Below are 17,948 nucleotides of genomic sequence, written 5' to 3'. Positions count from 1 at the left end.
GGATATGCGTCTTTTGGCTCCAGATCCCAGCCTCACCAAGATCCCAGGCGCTCTCTCTCTTGCGGAAAGCCTGAGATCTAAGGTCCCCGCTACCATGCAGGGGTAGTTCAGAAGGCCCTGTCCTGGGGTACTTTCCTCCTACCTCCTGTAAAGCTCTCCAAAGCAGACCGAGGATCGTTGCTTAGACACGGTCCCCCGCCCAGCTATGTCTAAGAAAGGGAAAAAGGCCAAGGTGCCCCTGTCGGATGAGGAGCAGCTGCTTCTGTTTCAGCAGAAGTTGCTGGCAGAGGAGGAGATGGCCAAGAAGAAAGAGAGGCTCCTGAGCCAGTTCTTGAAGGTGATGGCTTCATGCATTACTCTCTGCCCAACCCCACCCACTCCCTACACCAGCCCTGTTGCCTTGGTCCTCTCGTTGCGGCAGCCTCATTTTCATGCTGGCCTCCTCTCCTCCGAAAACCTTGAGACCCACATATACTTAGATTTCTGGCAACATTGTCGGGGAAGGAACCAGTTCTTTGTGAAGTACGGAGGGGTCAAAGGGTAAAGAGGTTAATGGCACAACTGAGCCCCAGACCAGGACAGTAGGTGCTATTAGCTGTCCGAGCTTGTCTGAAATTCTGATATACTCCCTGGAGATATGTCATTACAAACAACATCCTGCTTTGATGTCTTCACCTGAAGGAAATTCACCCTTGCCCTCCCTAAAGTGCCATCAGGCTGTTCCTGTCTTACTTCAGACTATCCCCAAAACGAGAATGGGAATTCCCTGAGTGTTAGTCATCAGGAAATTTGGTCCCTCAGAAAAAGACAAAGGGTAAGGTGTCGGTTGACAAACTGTGATCTTGTTTGTTTTTTCAAAGTGTATTTATTTTTGGTGGGGGGGGGGGGGGGGGGAGGTTGAGTGGGGGAGGGGCAGAGAGAGCAAGAGGGAGACAGAGAATCCCAAGCAGGTTCCGAGCTCCACCGTGAGCCCTATTCAGGGACCCAACCCATGAACCATGAGATCATGACCTGAGCCGAAATTAAGAGTCAGATGCTTAACCGACTGAGTCACCCAGGCGCCCCTTTTTAATTAATTAATTAATTAATTAATTAAAAAGTAATCTTGTTCATTTTACTGTAACAGGGCTTTAGGCCCTGACCTCCTGGGGGTGTATTTATTCCTTCACACAGGACAAGCTGGCCAAGGAGGAGCACAACAGTGCTCTGAACCTTTACAAGATTAACACACAGTGGAGAACTGTCCTTAGGGAAGTCAAGACCAGAGAGCTGCATAAGGACATTGAGATCCTCAGCCAAACGTTTGAACGAGTGGTGGACTGCAAGGACAGTGTCATCAAGGTAGGCACTCTTCCCAAGGAAACACTTGAACCTGGCTGCCCTGACCTCTTAATACAATGGGCCTACTGAATTCATTTGTCCATCTTTTATTTTAATAGTTTTTTAAATTTTTATTTATTTGGAGAGAGAGGGGGAGAGAGAATCCCAAGCCGACTCCTCACTGTCAGTGCAGAGCCCCTCCCAGGACCCCATCTCACCAACAATGATCCTTGTGAGATCGTGACCTGAGCTGATATCCAGAATCAGTTGCTTAACCGACTGAGCCACCCAGGCCCCCCCATTTATTTATCAGTCTTAAAGCCCTTACAAGATGCAGGCCGTGATGAAGCCGGCTGTTGGTAATACCAGTTTTCACTGAAATGAAAAATAGAATACTGGGCTGTCATTCCTCTCCCCACCCCCTCAACATAGCCATTTTCCTTGGTTATCTACTGCCTAAAACCAGCACTATACAATATTAGAGTTGTAAGGCACAGCAGACATCACCCAATGACTTAAACTTAGTCCCGTGTCTTCATTTCAATGTGAGAAGCCTCAATTCCAGAGAAGGGAACTGACTTGCCCAAGGTGACACAGCTAGTCAGTGAGAGAGCTGGAACCAGAGCATGAGTTTCTTGATTCCCACTCCAGTGCTTTATTTAACCAAATTCTGTTGGGCCTCTTTGATTCAAGTTCAATGGCCTTGGATGAGATTGAGATCCCCATGGGTAAGAGTAGTTGTGGATCTCTAAGCAACTCAATCAACCATCCTTATGCTCTTGGACGATTCTTTTTGTTTGTTTGTTTGTTTGTTTGTTTGTTTGTTTGTTTGCTCTTGGACGATTCTTGAGTTGAGTCCATATCATCTTTTTTCTTTTTAATTTTATTTCTTTATTTTTGAGAGAGAGAAAGACAACATCTGCATTGAGCGAGTGGGGTAGGGGCAGAGGGAGAGGGAGAGAGAGTCCCAAGCAGGCTCCATGCTGTCAGCAGAGAGCCCCACAGGGGGCTCGAACCCACAAACCATGAGATCATGACCTCAGCCAAAATCAAGAGTCAGACATTTAACCGACTGAGCCACCCAGGCGCCCCACATACCATCCTTTTTTCTAAGGGATTTTGCTCTATCCCTTCTTTTATCCTATTTTTAACCTCTGTTTACTGACTCTTACTTAGACTTTTCTATCTGAAAACAACAACAGAAATCCCACATAAGAGCAAAATATACATTGTCAGCCTGGCATGCCCCCTCTTGCAAACACACATCTCTCCTTCACAGCCTAACTCTTGGGGGGAAAAAAAAATTAGTAGGCCTGGGCAAGCTTCAAGCGATACATATTAGGAGTCTCCAGATTTATAAAAACCATTATACATTAGAATTCCTCACCCCACCAGTTATACCTTATGGCCTTCTTTTAAATGTTTATTTATTTTTGAGGGTGGGGAGGGGAAGAGAGAGGGGGACAGAAGATCTGAAGCAGGCTCTGTGCTGACAGCAGAGAGCCCATGCAGGGCTCAAACTCGTGAACCGCGAGATCATGACCTGAACCAAAGTCGGACACTTAACTGACTGAGCCACCCAGGGGCCCCCACCTATGGCTTTTTACGTGACTTCTTCCGACACTTACTGGGAGTTATCAAATACCTGCTGAGAGGAGAACCAGCAGGGTTCATTTAGAGATGCTGAGCAGTGGCCAGGCTCCCCCTTCCATCAATTAGCTTCCAGCTTTGTAGCAAACGATTACAGTCCTTGACTTAGCTAAATCACATATTGCTAATATTACGCACCTTCAGGGTCATTCCTGAATAACCGAACCTACACGTTAAATGTGCAAATGTTAGTGATCCTCACCTATGCTATCTCCACTTCACTTCTCATTTATCCAGCATCCCACATCTGATTTCCATCCTTCCCTAGGAAGCTGCTCCTGTAAAGACTACCAGGTCCAAATCATGGCCACTGTTCATCATTTCGTCATCTCCTAACCTGACTTCTCTGTGGCGCTGATACTCTTGGTCATGCCTTCCTTCTTGAAACTCCCCTTTGGTTTCCATGACACCATTCTCTCATGGTTTCTCTCCTGCTTCTGGGATATATACATCCAGTCCCCTTGGTGAGTTTATCTTCCTCTCTCCATCTCCTGAACTTGAGCATCTCCCGGGTTTCTGAGTCTGGCCATCTCACCCTTTAACCGGGTGTCTAGGGTCTAGACAGTTGTACACAATACCCTGGTTTTATTTTTATTTTTATTTTTTAATTTTTTTTAACGTTTATTTTTGAGACAGAGAGAGACAGAGCATGAACAGGGGAGGGGCAGAAAGAGGAAGACACAGAATCTGAAACAGGCTCCAGGCTCTGAGCTGTCAGCACAGAGCCCGACGCGGGGCTCGAACCCACGGACCGCAAGATCATGACCTGAGCCGAAGTCGGCCACTTAACCGACTGAGCCACCCAGGCGCCCCAATACCCTGGTTTTAAATACCACTTTTAGGGGCGCCTGGGTGGCGCAGTCGGTTAAGCGTCCGACTTCAGCCAGGTCACGATCTCGCGGTCCGTGAGTTCGAGCCCCGCGTCAGGCTCTGGGCTGATGGCTCGGAGCCTGGAGCCTGTTTCCGATGCTGTGTCTCCCTCTCTCTCTGCCCCTCCCCCGTTCATGCTCTGTCTCTCTCTGTCCCAAAAATAAAAAAAAAAACAAAACAAAAAAAAAACAAAAAAAAAAAACGTTAAATACCACTTTTATGTCAGTGACTTCCTGGTCTGTAACACCAGTCTGGATTTCTTTCATGAATTCCACATCCTTCTATTCAAGATTCCTAGATATCCGTTCCTGGTTGTTGCATTGTCCTCACAACTGAACTAAGGAGTTCCCCCTTCCCTGGGCAGGCCTGGAGCAATTTTTCCACAATCTGGTCTTCCTTACTCTCTATTCAAGTGGTCCCTGCCATTCACCAGACCACTCAACAGAGAAATCCGGGAATCATCCTAGGGTTTGCCTCCATCCCTGACTTCTTTCACTAAGTTTTGTATAAATCTTCTGCTGAAGTACTTTTCAAAGCCATATCCTGCTCTCCTTCCCCCCTGTCCTGCTGCAGTTGAGACCTGGGCACTTTCTCTCATATGGACTGTTGCACTAGGCCCCTATCTTCCAGCCTTTCATGCCCAGCCACCTCCAGGTGACTGTCTACACAACTACCAGGATTATTTTTATTTATTTATTTTTTAATGTCCATTTATTTTTGAGAAAGAGAGCACAAGTAAGGGACGGGCAGAGATAGGGGGACAGAGGATCTGAAGCAGGCTCTGCGCTGACAGCAGTGAACCTGATGTGGGGATCGAACTCACGAACTGCAAGGTCATAACCTGAGCCAAAGTCTGACGCTCAACCAACTGAGCTGCCCAGGTGCCCCGGGATTATCTTTTTGAAACAAAAATCCGATCCTGGTACTCCACTGCTTAAATTTTAGTGGCTTCTTTCTTCCACAGAAAAAAAATCCAAACTCCAGGGGAAAAAACATCAAAGCCCTACATGTTCTGGCCTCTGCCTGTACCTTTCCTTGTTTCTTACCTGTGATTTTGCACATGCTGTTCCCTCTATTTGGAATTCTCTCTTCCCCATCTCTTCAGTCTTCCTGGCAAACTCTCACTCCTCCTTCAGGAGTGACACAAATGACATGTGTCCTGTGAAGCCTCCCCCTGTGCTCTTAGACACAGGCACTCAGCCTTTTATATCCCACTGTCACAGGTACATCATCGACCTCATAGCAATTTCCATGTTACACTGTAATTTTCTGTTTATATAACACCTTTCCTACTACACGACTGCGAGCTCCTTTGGGGGCAATATGCATGTCTTTTCATCCCTGAATCCTTGGCCTCCAGCACGGTGCCAGTACATGACAGGTTCAGTAATCATCTGTTGAGTGAGTGAAGAGGCCTCCATTATCAGCACCTATTCCATAAGATCCTTTCTCATCCCAAACATACAAGGTAAGAGCCAGCTTTGCATAGAGGCTGTGGCAGCTTACAATGCATGGCTCAAGGTGCCTGGATCATGTGGGCACTTACTAAATCCTTTTCGTGTTTCATTCACTTTAATTGTAATTTGTTTTACTTTTTCGAATAGGCATTTCACTCATTATTCAAAATTCAAAAGATAAAGTGAAAGAGAGAAAAGTCCCCTACCACCAGTGGCTTCCAGCCACCTAGTGCCTTAATCATTTTAATTTCATGAGTAAACCTTTTTTTTTTTTTTTTTTATGTTTATTTTTGACAGAGAGAGAGAGAGGGAGGGAGGGGCAGAGAGAGAGGGAGACACAGAATCTGAAGCAGGCTCCAGGCTCTGAGCTGTCAGCACGAAGCCCAGTGTGGGGCTCAAACTCATGAACCACAAGATCATGACCCGAGCTGAAGTCAGATGCTTACCGAATGAGCCACCCAGGCGCCCCACAAGTAAACATTTTTTTTGTACAAATTATAGTCCTACATCCTGTTTTGCCCCTTTTTCACTGAGCAATATATCCTAGGGACTATTCCACATTAGTCCATAAAGAGCTTCTCTCTCTCTCTCTTTTTTCTTTAAACAACTGCATAGTATTCTGTATTATAGTGTAAAATGTTACTTTTTTCTGTATTTCCTGTATCTTGTAATTAGATCTAGTTTAGAGGTGTTGTATTCTTCCATCCAGGAAGCACATGCATCCGGTAATCTCTTCTTGTGATTTTTTGAAAATGGTTATTTGAGAGAGAGAGAGCACGTGCGCATGTGAGCGGAGGGGCAGAGAGAGAGAATCCCAAACAGACTTGCACAGAGCCCAACGCAGGGCTCGATCTCACGAACCATGACCTGAGCCAAAATCAAGTCGGGTGCTCGATGGACTGAGCCACCCAGGCGCCCCTCTTTTTGTGAAGTTAGCATTTGTTGTTTCTCTCTTAATTCACTGGGGGTTACAAAATGCTGATTTTCTAATAATGTCATTCCTTTTTCATTTATTAGCTTGAATATTTCTGTAAAGAGATATCTCTGTCATTTACCATTCAGTGACCAAGAGGTACAGCTTATATAATAAAGGTAGCATAAATGCTTAATTCTTTCTCTGCCCTTTAAACGCCATTAAAACAATTAAAAAAAGGAATGGGTTGTTTGGTATCCTCCAAAGGTAACCATTTTTTTTAAGTATGCTTATGAATTCATAATCAAAGATAATTTATATCTTTTCAGTTCATCATAGTTTTTATCCTTGTTGATGCTCACACTGTCCCCTTTCTCGCCAGTGGAAGTGTTCCAGCTATCTATTACTACATAACAAACCACTCCTAAATCAGTGACTTAGAACAATTTCTTTTATTATTTTTCACGATCCGTCGACTTCGTTCACCCAGGTGGTTCCTGCTCGGTATCTCCCCTACAGTTTTCAGTCAGATGTCGGTTGGGGCTACAATCTTCTGAAGGCTGGACTGGGCTGGATGTCTAAGGTGGCTGGCGGTTGATTCAGAGAGTCAGCTGGGAGCTCAGCTGAACTGCTGACCAGAATGCCTTAACGTGGCCCTTTCCCGGGCACTGCCCTTCTCACAACGTGATGGCCGGGTCCCTGGAAGGAGTGTCCCAAGAACAAGCATTCCAAGGGGCAGGGAGCAGAAGCTGCCAGGCCATGTAAGGGCTATGCCTGGAACTGGCGCAGTGTCATTTCCGCTATGTTCTCATGGTCCAAGTAGTGACGGTGTCTGCCCAAATTCAAGGAGATGGAAGAAGATAATACCTCCTGCTGGAGGAGTGGCAAGGTCACATTGCAGATTGTAGGACAGGAGATATTGCTGTGCGGATCTTTAGAAGACGTTCTCTGCCACAGGGAGCCACTTCTGTCAGGCTCCTGAATCCCTTTGACGTGACCCTATTGGTCTTCCATAGCTGCTTTGCTATGTTGTATGACAAGATACCCTTGGTTCTACTTGTTTCTCTTCTGCCTCACATCTTGGAGCCTCACTGTAAATGTCTTTTGTCCCTAGGACACTGGCAGGCTACCTGGGGTTCCTGGATGTCACTCTTACTTTCTATTCATGAGTGGGAGAACAGCACCCTTGGCGCCAAAGAGCTGGCATCAGGAGCTAGGGGAAAATGCCGTTCGTGCCATCCAGCTGACCAGCTGAATACATTTTTATTTTCTCACACGGATGCCATTCAGCCAAAATGGTAACTCCCTGTTTCCTACCCAGTCTTTAGCCACGGACCTGTCAGAAGCCGAGGAGCAGTACGCCCATGCCCTGCGCAGCCACCTGCACAGCATCGATCAGCTTTTAGCCCTGCAGAGAAGCCGGCTCAACCTCCTAGAGAAAAGTTACAACATGGAGCTGGAGGCCCTAACCAAAGAGTTTGAGACAGAAAGGTATGGGGGCCTAAGAGGACTGAGGGATTGAGTCCAGGAGAGTATGCAGAGCCTGTGTCAAGGAGCTATCTATAAGCCAGCACCGTGGAGCATCCCACCTTCCTTGCTTATGATATGACCCCAGGAGAGAAGATGCTGAGTCCCTTCTTTTTCTAAGTATGTTTCACCCCCAGTGCGGAGCCCAGCGTGGGGCTTGAACTCACAACCCTGAGGGGCGCCTGGGTGGCGCAGTCGGTTAAGCGTCCGACTTCAGCCAGGTCACGATCTCGCGGTCCGTGGGTTCGAGCCCCGCGTCGGGCTCTGGGCTGATGGCTCAGAGCCTGGAGCCTGTTTCCGATTCTGTGTCTCCCTCTCTCTCTGCCCCTCCCCCGTTCATGCTCTGTCTCTCTCTGTCCCAAAAATAAATAAACGTTGAAAAAAAATTAAAAAAAAAAAAAAAAAAAAAAAGACCTGAGCTGAGATCAAGAGTCAGACAGTTAGCCGACTGAGCCACCTAGGTGCCCCTCTCCTGAGTTCCTTCTAAACTAACACGTGTTTAAGCTTGTGGATTTAGCTTCCCTACAGCCATGCCAGGTCCCTATCTGTAACACCCTCACCACCTACTTTCAGCTATCAACATCCAACCCATCTGGTAGGGATCAGGGATGGGATGGAGACTTCTCACTGAAATCTTTTGTACTTTTCCACTTGTTGTATCATATAAATGGACTGCCTGCTCAAAAATCAAAACAATCTTATTCATTCTTTCTGATCCTAAAAAGAATAGGGCCCACCCTCTCTCTGTTTACCTAGGAATTTATACTATTTGTACAGTTTTATCACATACTGCTTTGAGTTGTCATTATTGGTCCATATGCTTTATCCCTCAGTGCAGGGACAGTGTCTTGTCTCCCAACAGGAAGACAATTATTGACCAGCATGAAAAAGAGATTCACTACCTACAAGATGTCTTCATGGCCATGGAGCAGAACTATATAGATTCTGAGTATGAAAGCAAGCTGGAGTTCCAGAGCATGTGGGATGATCTCAAAAACAAGGTATGGAGGGAGAGCAGCTGGGCAAGAGCTGGGAGAGAAGGGAGAAAAAATGCTCAAGGCCACTGGAGCTCGTAGAGACCCCTAATCAACACAGTCAAGAGACAAATCACAGGGGTGATCTGTGAAAGAAACTGAGGCCCAAAGAAGTAAAATGACCCACCAAAGTTATGCTGCTGCTTTGTGGTACAGCCAGGAGGAGAATCCAGTTCTGCCCTTGGCCCCAAAGTGCTTTCCACCATCTTGGAGGCTACAAAGTTAGCTATCCTGCAGACCTGGGTTTGGGCATGGGGTTCTTTGTTTTTATTTTGCCCCACAATGTTTTGTAAATTAAAAAAAAATGTTTTTTAATGTTTATTTGAGAGAGAGAGAGAGAGAGAGAGAGAGAGAGAGAGAGAGAGATAGTGTGTGAGTCAGGGAGGGGCAGAGAGAGAGGGAGACACAAAATCCAAAGCAGGCTCCAGGCTCTGAGCTATCAGCACAGAGCCTGATGCGGGGCTTGGACCCACAAGCCACGAGATCATGACATGAGCTGAAGTTGGACACTCAACTGACTGAGCCACCCAGGTGCCCCTTGTAAATTTTAAAATAAGCTTCCTACATTTAAAAATTGAAAGGTTTCACATAAAAATCCTAAATTTAGCTTGCCTTGAGAAAAGATCTGGTAACACTGGGCCACGTTTCCAAATGGGGACATTCATGTGAAGCCGGGCAGATAGGCCACTACTCCCAACCCCCCGTGGAGCATTTCCTCTCTGGTTCACCACAGGCCTCATCTAGCATACAGCACATATTTATAACATCTGCCTGGTCTTTGTAGGCATTTTCATTGGCGACCTCTGCACCCTACTATGTTACAAACAGTTGAAGAGGATGAGGTTGCTGGAGGCAGTAAAAGGGCACTAATAGGGTAATTCCAAGCACTGGCTATTTTGGCACCACTTCCTAGAATTTAGAAGAGAAGCATTTTCTAAGACTGCACCTGGAGAATACAGTAGAAGATCTGTGGAGAAGGTTCCAGGATGCACTCAAGAATTATACTGATGCCACAGAGGATCAAAAGATTGCCTTTGAGACTCTGAAGGTGAAAGATGAAAGAAGCTCCAAAGAGATTGAAGCACAGATGAAAAAAATACAGAAATTACAGGTTAGTGCAGCCAACTGGAAATACTCACTGCTTTCACTGCTCCGTTATCCCCTATTCATCCCCCAATTTCTACTGGACCCCTGGCTGGGGAAAGATGATATCCCCGGATTTCAGTCCCCAGATGGTCCTTTTGCCTGTCTCATTGAAGACCTTCAGCCAGGCAAGAGTTTACTCAAATCTATTCTGTTCCTCCAGGACTCCATAATTATTTTAAGAGGCAAGATCATGGTGCACAGCCATGAGAATGAAGACCGGAACCAGTACATTCGTAAGGACAAGGAGCTGGTCCTTGCACAACTGCGAAAACTTAAGGCCCAAAGGAGTCACGCCCGGGAAATATCACAGGAAAACTTGGTCAAACTTACTTTGGAAAGTAATGCCACCCTCAAGGCCCTGAGAAAGATTGTTGATAAGGTAACGAAGGGGAAAGGGCAGTCAAAACAAAACCAAGAAACTTGGCTCCTGCGAAGTGAAATGGGTTTGAGAAAGGTAGAGGGCTTTCTCCTGCTTCCTGCCTGAGTACCTTTTTTATTCCATGTTTCCTCCCCTCTCACATTTTATTTTACCTTATTTTATTTTTAAAGCTTATTTATTTATTTTGACAGAGACACACAGAGAGCACAAGCAGGGGAGGGGCAGAGGAGGGTGGGGAACAGGGGGTCCAAAGCAGGTTCTGTGCTGACAGTCCAATGTGGGGCTCAAACCCAGGAACCATGAGGTCATGACCGGACCCAAAGTCAGAAACTTAACCAACTGAGCCACCCAGGTGCCCCCCTCACATTTTAAGTTAAATGAATTAAGGGGTACCTGTGTGGCTCAGTTAGTTAAGCGTCCGACTCTTAATTTCGGCTCACGTCATGATCTCACAGTCAGGAGATTGAGCCCCACATTGGGCTCATGCTGGGCATGGAACCTGATTAAGATTCTTTCTTTCCCTCTCCCTCTGGCCCTCCACTGCTTGCTTTCTCAAAAAAAAAAAAAAAAAATACATATATATGTGTGTGTGTGTGTATATATATATATATATACACACACACACACACATACATATACACACATATTTATGTATACACACACACACACACACATATATATATATGTGTATATGTGTATATACATTCCAAGTATATAAATACTTGGAATAGTGCTTGGCACCTAGTGAAGAGCCTGTTAGATGTATTTATTACTCTCATGTCACATTTGGATGAATACTTCCCTGGGTTCAAGCAGGGGAACCAACTCCACTATTTCCCCTCCCCACCCCCTTTCCTAATAAAAGGTCTCTTCATGCTTCCGATAGGGTGAAAAGATCCTGAAACTTGCTGAAATATGTAGGAAATTTGAAACAGAGGAAGAAAAAGTGCTACCTTTCTATTCGTCAGTATTGACTCCCAGGGAGCAGGCGGAGATAGAAGAAATTTACCAAGAGGAGCTTACTGAGGAGCTCTCAAAGGTAAAGTTCCTAGGGCCCCAGAGGCCATCACCCAAGGTTGGAGACGATGGGCCACTGGGCTACATTTGCTAATGGGCCCCACCACGTACCTTGTCCCTTTAACTCAACTCCCAGGTGATCGTGAACTATACAGGGATGGAGAATTTCTGGAAAAGGTACAACAAAGTGAAACTGGAACAACTGAGCCTCCAGCAGAGACGCGCCCAGTTGTTAGAAATCAACGGCAAGTTGCGAGAGATGCTGAAGCAGTACTTGGATGGCATCTCGGTGAGTGATGAAGTGCTGAGTCAGCTCAACCCACTCTTTATCGTCAACCATCGAAGCAACTTACCCCAGCCGTTGTCCACACCGACCACCCAGCCAGGTGACAAGCAACCTCCAACCACTTACAACATCATTGAGGCAGCCCACGTGATCTCCCATATCCTGTGATACAAGGAGTAAATCTCTTTTCAAATCCCAAATGATTTTTTGAGAGACCCAAGGACTTTGCTATTAAAATTTTCCATGGGGTTTGTGAGCTCTTTATATTTTCCCCATATTGAACAGAGCAGTCTAACTGGAAGACACTAGGAATACAGTGGCCCCACAGAGTGCAGCTAATAGCTAGGCAAATATCAGAGGCTCATTGCTCCAGGAAGCATTGCTTCTTGGAAGTCTGGGCACTGTGGGGGCCAACACCCATACCTTCGGGAGGTACAGATCCTATGGGAAGACTCAAGAGCAGGTCCTTGGCAGGAAGTTAGGACGGGAGGAAGAGGCAGAGGCAGAGGTGATCCAAAGCCTCCAAACACCCCGTCAGGCAAGATCCAACTCGGAATGCCTTTTTCCCCAGCCCTTTTCCTCATTCCCACTTACAGAAGTAGCCCCAGAAAGTATCAGGTGAAGAATACAAAGAAATTTTTAAAAATTATTTATTATTTCTTTTTGCTCTTGTTTCGTTTCTCTTCCTTGAGCTTCTTTTTGGAGACTTTAGGTCTGGTGGCCTTTTTGTATAGGTGATACCCAATGAGGCCCAGGAGGGCTGGCACCATGGCCATGCCTACCAGAGGCAAAATGCCCTTCACCAGCTTTTGCCAGTAGTTGGCTCGGATCAGTGCAATCAGCTCCACATCAAACTGCAGCACTGCATCCGCTGGAGGCAGAGAGGAGGTGAGGGTTAGAATCTCTGCATTTTATCCAGGGCTCAGAATCTAAATGAAAGCAGGGGAAGGGCAGGCCACACCAGAGCAACAACTATGAAGCTGGCAAGATTTAAATGTGTTGAGTTCCTTTAGACAAAAGTAGAGAAAGGTTATGAACAGAGTCTATTGGTAGTTATGTTCGCCCCAAATCTACAAGTGTGGCTTGTGTTCAGGGACAGGTTTTTGATAGCATGGGGAAACTTCCCACAGGGTGTTCTCCATTTATAAGTGAGAGAACCTCTATACTAATGACTCCATTTCCAAACAGCCACATCGATAGAATCTTTGCAGGCCTGAAATTAATTGAATTTAACCTAGATGTTTTAAAATTGCACCAACCAATGAGCACACTGATGTGACTGTTACTAAGAAAACACAGATGTTTCAACATAAGAGCTGGAGAGGAAGAAGGAGGTGGCTTAAGAAGTAAGGAGCCAGGGAATGAACAGGGGTGAGTCAGGGAAGAAATACACTAGAAATGGGGAGATTAAAGAGCTTCGGGTAAAAGAGTTTCTCTTTAGTCCATGACCCTCTTTCCGGTTTTCCCTCTCAGTTGTAACTAGGATAAGAACTTTTACACTAATACTCTGAAGGACAAAACCTTTTAGCCAATAGAGCATTTGTTATAACCCAAAGCAAGAGATCTGCATCTTAGGAAATCTGTCCAGCCTCAGATCTTCAAGTATAGATATCAGCAGTGACCTGTGACAGCTTTTGAAGTTATAGGGTAGGCTTGCCTTTTACAAGTTGTTTTTTGTTTTGCTTTGTCTTGAATTACTTGACTGTGATAATTTTTACTGTCTCTTTCCTGATGGAGGCTGAAAGGAAGGGTAGAGGTGTGGTGAGAAGCCATGCCAGCTGCACAAACGACACAGGTTGGAGTTGTGGAGAAGCGGCAGGAGAAAGGTCTAGAGTTCTGAAAGGGGTAGCACAGGCAACAGACCCAAGTGGTTCAAGCAGGTGTCTCCTCCCTATAAAGTTGCTGTCTGCTAGAGGGCAAGCCAGGTGGCCTAACAGGTTATATGTCTCTAGTCCCTGTTGGTGACCTGAAGAGGAAAACAGTGGCCCTGCAGGAGTCCCTGGCCGCCCCTGTCCTTTTCAGCAAACTGGGTTTAGACCTTCTCAAGCTCCAGACAAAGTGTACAGCTCCTTGTAGCTCTGAGGGACTGGGTATTTGGATTACCTGAGAGAGAGGCCTAGTCAGATTACCTGGGATGGACGGTGGAAATCCCCTTTTTCCATAGGCCAAGTGAGAAGGAATGATTGCCCTTCGCTTCTCTCTGATGGAAGGAATGTGAATCACAGCTAGAGGTGGGACCAGGTGGGCCAGTGGCCTCAATCCATCTGAAGCCCCACCAGCAAAACTCTCTGGATATTCACCCCAAAACATGAACTTTCCCACTGAGCACTCAGTAGGTTGACCAGGAAAGGTCCCCCACATGCCTCAACTCCTCCAACAAAACCCACAGCCAGATAGGCAAAGTGGCTTTGGATGCCCTTAGGGGTCCCAATGACCTGGACCTGCCCAGTGCAAAGCCTTTATCCACATTCTTCCGCCCCCTCTAGGAACAAGGATAGCAAAGTAAACCTCCACCCATGCTAAGGGGGTACCCAAGCCCGCCCCTGCCCAGATACTCACCCCACACACATGTCTAGAAGGCTCTGCTCCAGACCTTGAGGAAGAAGACACAACTGAACAGGAAGCTACCTACATTCCCCAAATCCCAAGGCTCCCTTTGACCCTCAACTGAGCTCCCCATTTCTCAACTGCCTGGTTGCCAGTGGGGTGTGAGGCAAAAGCAGTGTTAGAAGTGGGATTTGAACCTGACGACGTGACTGGGAGAGTCGTGGGGGCACTTCCAAGGTAACTTAGAGATTGAAGAGGCTAAGGAAAGCTTAAGTTAGGAGACGTAAAATGGGAGGCGCAGGTCACATACCTGGGATCACCTGCTTTTGGCCAAGTTCTATAACCAGAGGATCTCTGGTCAGGGAAGTGTCAATAATGCGTCCATCTACCAAGCTGCCCTGGGGGGAGACAGCAGCAAGAGCGCACACCTAGTACCTCTCTCTCAGCAGGCGCACACCACACACACCTGCGCCCCTGGGCAGCGGCGGCCAGGCGGCAACCCCCTGGCAGCTGCAGCCCAGCATTCCCCTCAGGGCAGAAAGCAACAGGAAGCCCCGAAGGGCTGGCACTTCTCGGAGATCTCCCCACCCTACTCTTCCCCACACCGGGGCGGAACTGGCGGAAGAGCTGGGAGGGGAAATGGGCCGGGAAGAAGAGCGCCCCTCCCCCCGCCACGTGCTCGACGACCCCAGAGCCCCAACTTACTCCCGAACCGCTTGCCACGTGTCCCAGCCAACGCTGACGTGTTCCAGCAGGGCGCCGCCCCCTCCCAGGCCCCGCCCCGGCCCCCCAGATCCCTCACCGTGTAGTGTATGTGCAGCGTGTCTCCAAAGGCAGCGGGCTCCGCGCAAGGCTCAGGGGGCTCCACCTATGATCGGACTACAGGAGTCACGCAGGATCCTCCAAAGGTCCGTTCCTGTCCCTAGACCCGGTACCCACCCCCCAACTCAGTTCCCACACTTGCTCGCCTACCCGCTCCCAGGTTCGTTTAGACCCCTTCATTCCCTCCCCAGGCCCAGCTCCCGCAGCCCCAGGACACTCTCTCCTCACCAGGGTCTCCACTTGGAGGGTCCGGACGGGACTTTCGGTTTCGAACCCAGCCTCAGCCCAGCACACCGCCCCACTGAGCAGCAGCAGCAGCAGCAGACGGAGCGGGAGTAGTGAGGGGCGCAGGGTCATGACTGGACACGGGGCACCAGGACAGGCTGTTCGGGTGGCGGCGGCTAGGACAGCGGTTCCCTCGGCGCCCAGGCTGGACTGGACGGGACGGGGCGGGTAGCAACGCACCAGCTCCTCCTCCAGCAGCCCTTCCTCCACCTTGTCCCCACCTCCTGGAGGGAGGAGGCCGCTGGAAGCCCTCCCTACCCTCTAAGATCGTGAGGTTGCGGATTTTGACCCCTCCGTTTGCCGTTCTGTCCCTTAGTGAGAGGCTGGATCACTGAATAGCACCCACTTATGATGACCTATTGTGTGCCAGTCACTTGTCTGTAATTCTCAAAACCACCCTGAAAGGTAGGCATAATTGTTTCCATTTTACAGACGAGGAGCTGGGTGCTCAGGTTAAGTAACTTGCCCAAGGTCTTCTAGCTAGGTGGCGACAGAGACAAGATTCAAACCCCTTATTGCCTGAGTCCAGCGTTTGTTTGTTCTCTGCTCTTTACTCTTAAGATAGGTCTCTTCACACCTGTCCTGGCAGTGTCTGGCTGCCCCCCATCCCCCCAGCAGTTGTTAGAGATGGCATCCCTCTCCCACCTCCAGCCCTTCAGCTTGAATTTCTGGAGGTCATATATCCAAAAGGAGACAGGTAGCTAGCTGTCCCATCTCCCTGTCCTTTGGAAAGTTAATTTCAGAGTCAGGAGGTATTTTCCTGTAAGGATAGGGTGAATTCCTGATCTTTTCCTGACACCAACATCTCCTTCCTCCCTTCATCAACAAGTTTGTCAAAAGGGCAGCTCCCTTTTGTTTATGCAAAGACCTCAGTTTTTATTTTTATTGATCTTGCCCAATGTGGGGCTTGAACTCAACTCCAGTATCAGCCAGTCAGGCACCCCAAGGGACTTCAGTTTTTAAGAGGGGTTTTAAATTATTTCGGGCAATGCAATCAGTCCCCTTCTGCATGATTCAAACCCTCACTGCCCACTCAGGCCTTGGCATCTGAATTCTGCTCCCTCAAAAAGTTATCAGTGAGCTCAAAGTCACCAAATTCTTGGGTCATTTCTTGGTCCCTTGTCTTACTTCTTTAATGTTTGAGAGAGAGAGAGCAAGAGTACGGGATGGGGAGAGCGGGAGAGAGGGAGAGAGAGAATCCCAAGCAGGCTCTGGGCTGTTAGCACAGAGCCCGACGTGGGACTCAATCTCATGTGAGATCATGACCTGAGCCAAAATCAGAAGTGTGGACGATTAACCAACTGAGCCATCCAGGCGTCTTTCCATTGGCCTCTTTAGCATCGCTCTGGTATTTGATGCAGTTGAGCTCTGAATGCCCTCACAAACTCTAGATACAACTGCCTACTTGGTATCTCCACCTACATGTTTGACCAGCACCTCAGATCAACACACCCAATACTGTACTCATTCCTTTTTTTCCTTCCATCCCATCGGTAACCCAGACTTCTCTCCCAATCTTGTTTCTGTTAGTGGCTCTGCTATTAGCATTCTTCTAGATTCTCATCTCCCACACCTAATGATTCTCCTTTGGACTCTCCTTCCACTGCCTCTCCATGCCTTCTTTCCATTCCCAAGGCTACTACCCTATTTAAGCTCTCATTAGCTCTCTCTTTGGGGTTGTTTAAAAAGAAAAAGCCCCCTCAGGGTGCCTGGGTGTCTCAGTCCATTAAGCACCCAACTCTTGATTTTGGCTCAGGTCATGATCTCACAGTTCATGAGTTCGAGCCCCACGTCAGGCTTTGCACTGGCAGCACAGAGCCTGCTTGGGATTCTTTCTCTTTACCTCTCTCTCACTCTACCCCTCCCCTGCTCATGCTCGCTTTCAAAATAAATAAACATCAAAAACATTTTTTTAAGACCCCCTCAGGAAGGAATTTCTAGGGATGATAGAAAGCTCTATATCTTGGTAGGGATGTGGGTTATATGGTATGTACACTTGTCAGAACTTCTCAAACTATAGAAGAGTTGTGCCTTGCACTGCATGCAGATTATACCTCAAATGAAAAAAAAAAAAATCGACAAAACTACATTTCCAAGTCTTCCTTAAAGCTGGATAAGGCCATGTGACTAAGTTCTGGCCAGTAAGTCATAACAGAAGTGTTGGAAATATTATCCTGGACTTCCAGCAAGGCCCTTAGTGGGAATTAGCTAAGAAGTGTGTCATTGTGTGCTCCTCTTCCTCCCCCCAGGCTCCTTCCCCCTTCCTTTTTTCTGCTGTCTGGAATGTAGCTGAGATGAATTACACTCTAGCAGCCACATTAGAGCATGAGGTGACCATGAGGAGGAAGCTATGTGTGAGGCTGGTGAAGCAAAAAGAAGTCTCAGCCCTGATAACTGTAAAGCCACCACACCTGGACTGCCTACCACCAGATACTTTTCAATTGAGGTAGAAGTGAAATTTGTCTTGTTTTTAAAAAAAGAAAGGAAGAACATTCTAAGCCCCTCATCCCCAGCCCATCCCCAGCCTACTTTAGCCCATTCTGTGCACTGCTGCGGTCTGCTCAGCTTGTCATGGAGCCTACAGCCTCACATTGCCCCATGAATCAAATTGAGATTCCATGACATGCCAGTTGAAAGCTTTCACTATCTGGTCCTTATCTGCCTTTCCAAACTTGGCTTTTATTCCACTAAACTA

The 17,948-nt window shown here is 47.4% G+C and overlaps 2 protein-coding genes across 2 annotated transcripts; one reads left to right on the top strand and one right to left on the bottom strand.

The window, feature by feature from the left end:
- On the top strand, positions 1 to 11,848 carry DRC2 (dynein regulatory complex subunit 2). The gene is made up of 8 exons (XM_025930689.2): positions 1 to 337; positions 1,174 to 1,341; positions 7,532 to 7,701; positions 8,600 to 8,738; positions 9,685 to 9,882; positions 10,078 to 10,296; positions 11,183 to 11,335; positions 11,450 to 11,848. Exons 1-8 carry the CDS (start codon positions 206 to 208, stop codon positions 11,765 to 11,767), a joined length of 1,497 nt encoding a protein of 498 aa, XP_025786474.2. The 5' UTR covers positions 1 to 205; the 3' UTR covers positions 11,768 to 11,848.
- A 384-nt stretch (positions 11,849 to 12,232) lies between these two features.
- FKBP11 (FKBP prolyl isomerase 11) lies at positions 12,233 to 17,695 on the bottom strand. The gene is made up of 6 exons (XM_025930616.2): positions 15,197 to 17,695; positions 14,949 to 15,014; positions 14,457 to 14,544; positions 14,159 to 14,192; positions 13,729 to 13,799; positions 12,233 to 12,470 (listed from the first exon to the last, which is right to left on the bottom strand). Exons 1-6 carry the CDS (start codon positions 15,323 to 15,325, stop codon positions 12,253 to 12,255), a joined length of 606 nt encoding a protein of 201 aa, XP_025786401.1. The 5' UTR covers positions 15,326 to 17,695; the 3' UTR covers positions 12,233 to 12,252.
- Between the last annotated feature and the right edge of the window lie 253 nt (positions 17,696 to 17,948).

Source organism: Puma concolor, chromosome B4 (assembly GCF_028749965.1).
Source record: "Puma concolor isolate L17-30 chromosome B4, mPumCon1.1.hap2, whole genome shotgun sequence".
Classification (NCBI taxonomy): Eukaryota; Metazoa; Chordata; class Mammalia; order Carnivora; family Felidae; genus Puma; species Puma concolor.
This window is presented reverse-complemented; position numbering and strand designations above follow the sequence as displayed.

Coding starts and splice junctions, on each gene's coding strand:
- DRC2 (XM_025930689.2), top strand. CDS start 206: ATGTCTAAGAAAGGGAAAAAGGCCAAGGTGCCCCTGTCGGATGAGGAG. Junction 338..1,173: donor TCCTGAGCCAGTTCTTGAAG/GTGATGGCTTCA, acceptor TCCTTCACACAG/GACAAGCTGGCCAAGGAGGA. Junction 10,297..11,182: donor TGAGAAAGATTGTTGATAAG/GTAACGAAGGGG, acceptor TGCTTCCGATAG/GGTGAAAAGATCCTGAAACT.
- FKBP11 (XM_025930616.2), bottom strand. CDS start 15,325: ATGACCCTGCGCCCCTCACTACTCCCGCTCCGTCTGCTGCTGCTGCTG. Junction 14,545..14,948: donor CGCTGCACATACACTACACG/GTGAGGGATCTG, acceptor GTCTCCCCCCAG/GGCAGCTTGGTAGATGGACG. Junction 13,800..14,158: donor CTTCTAGACATGTGTGTGGG/GTGAGTATCTGG, acceptor TCCTTCCATCAG/AGAGAAGCGAAGGGCAATCA.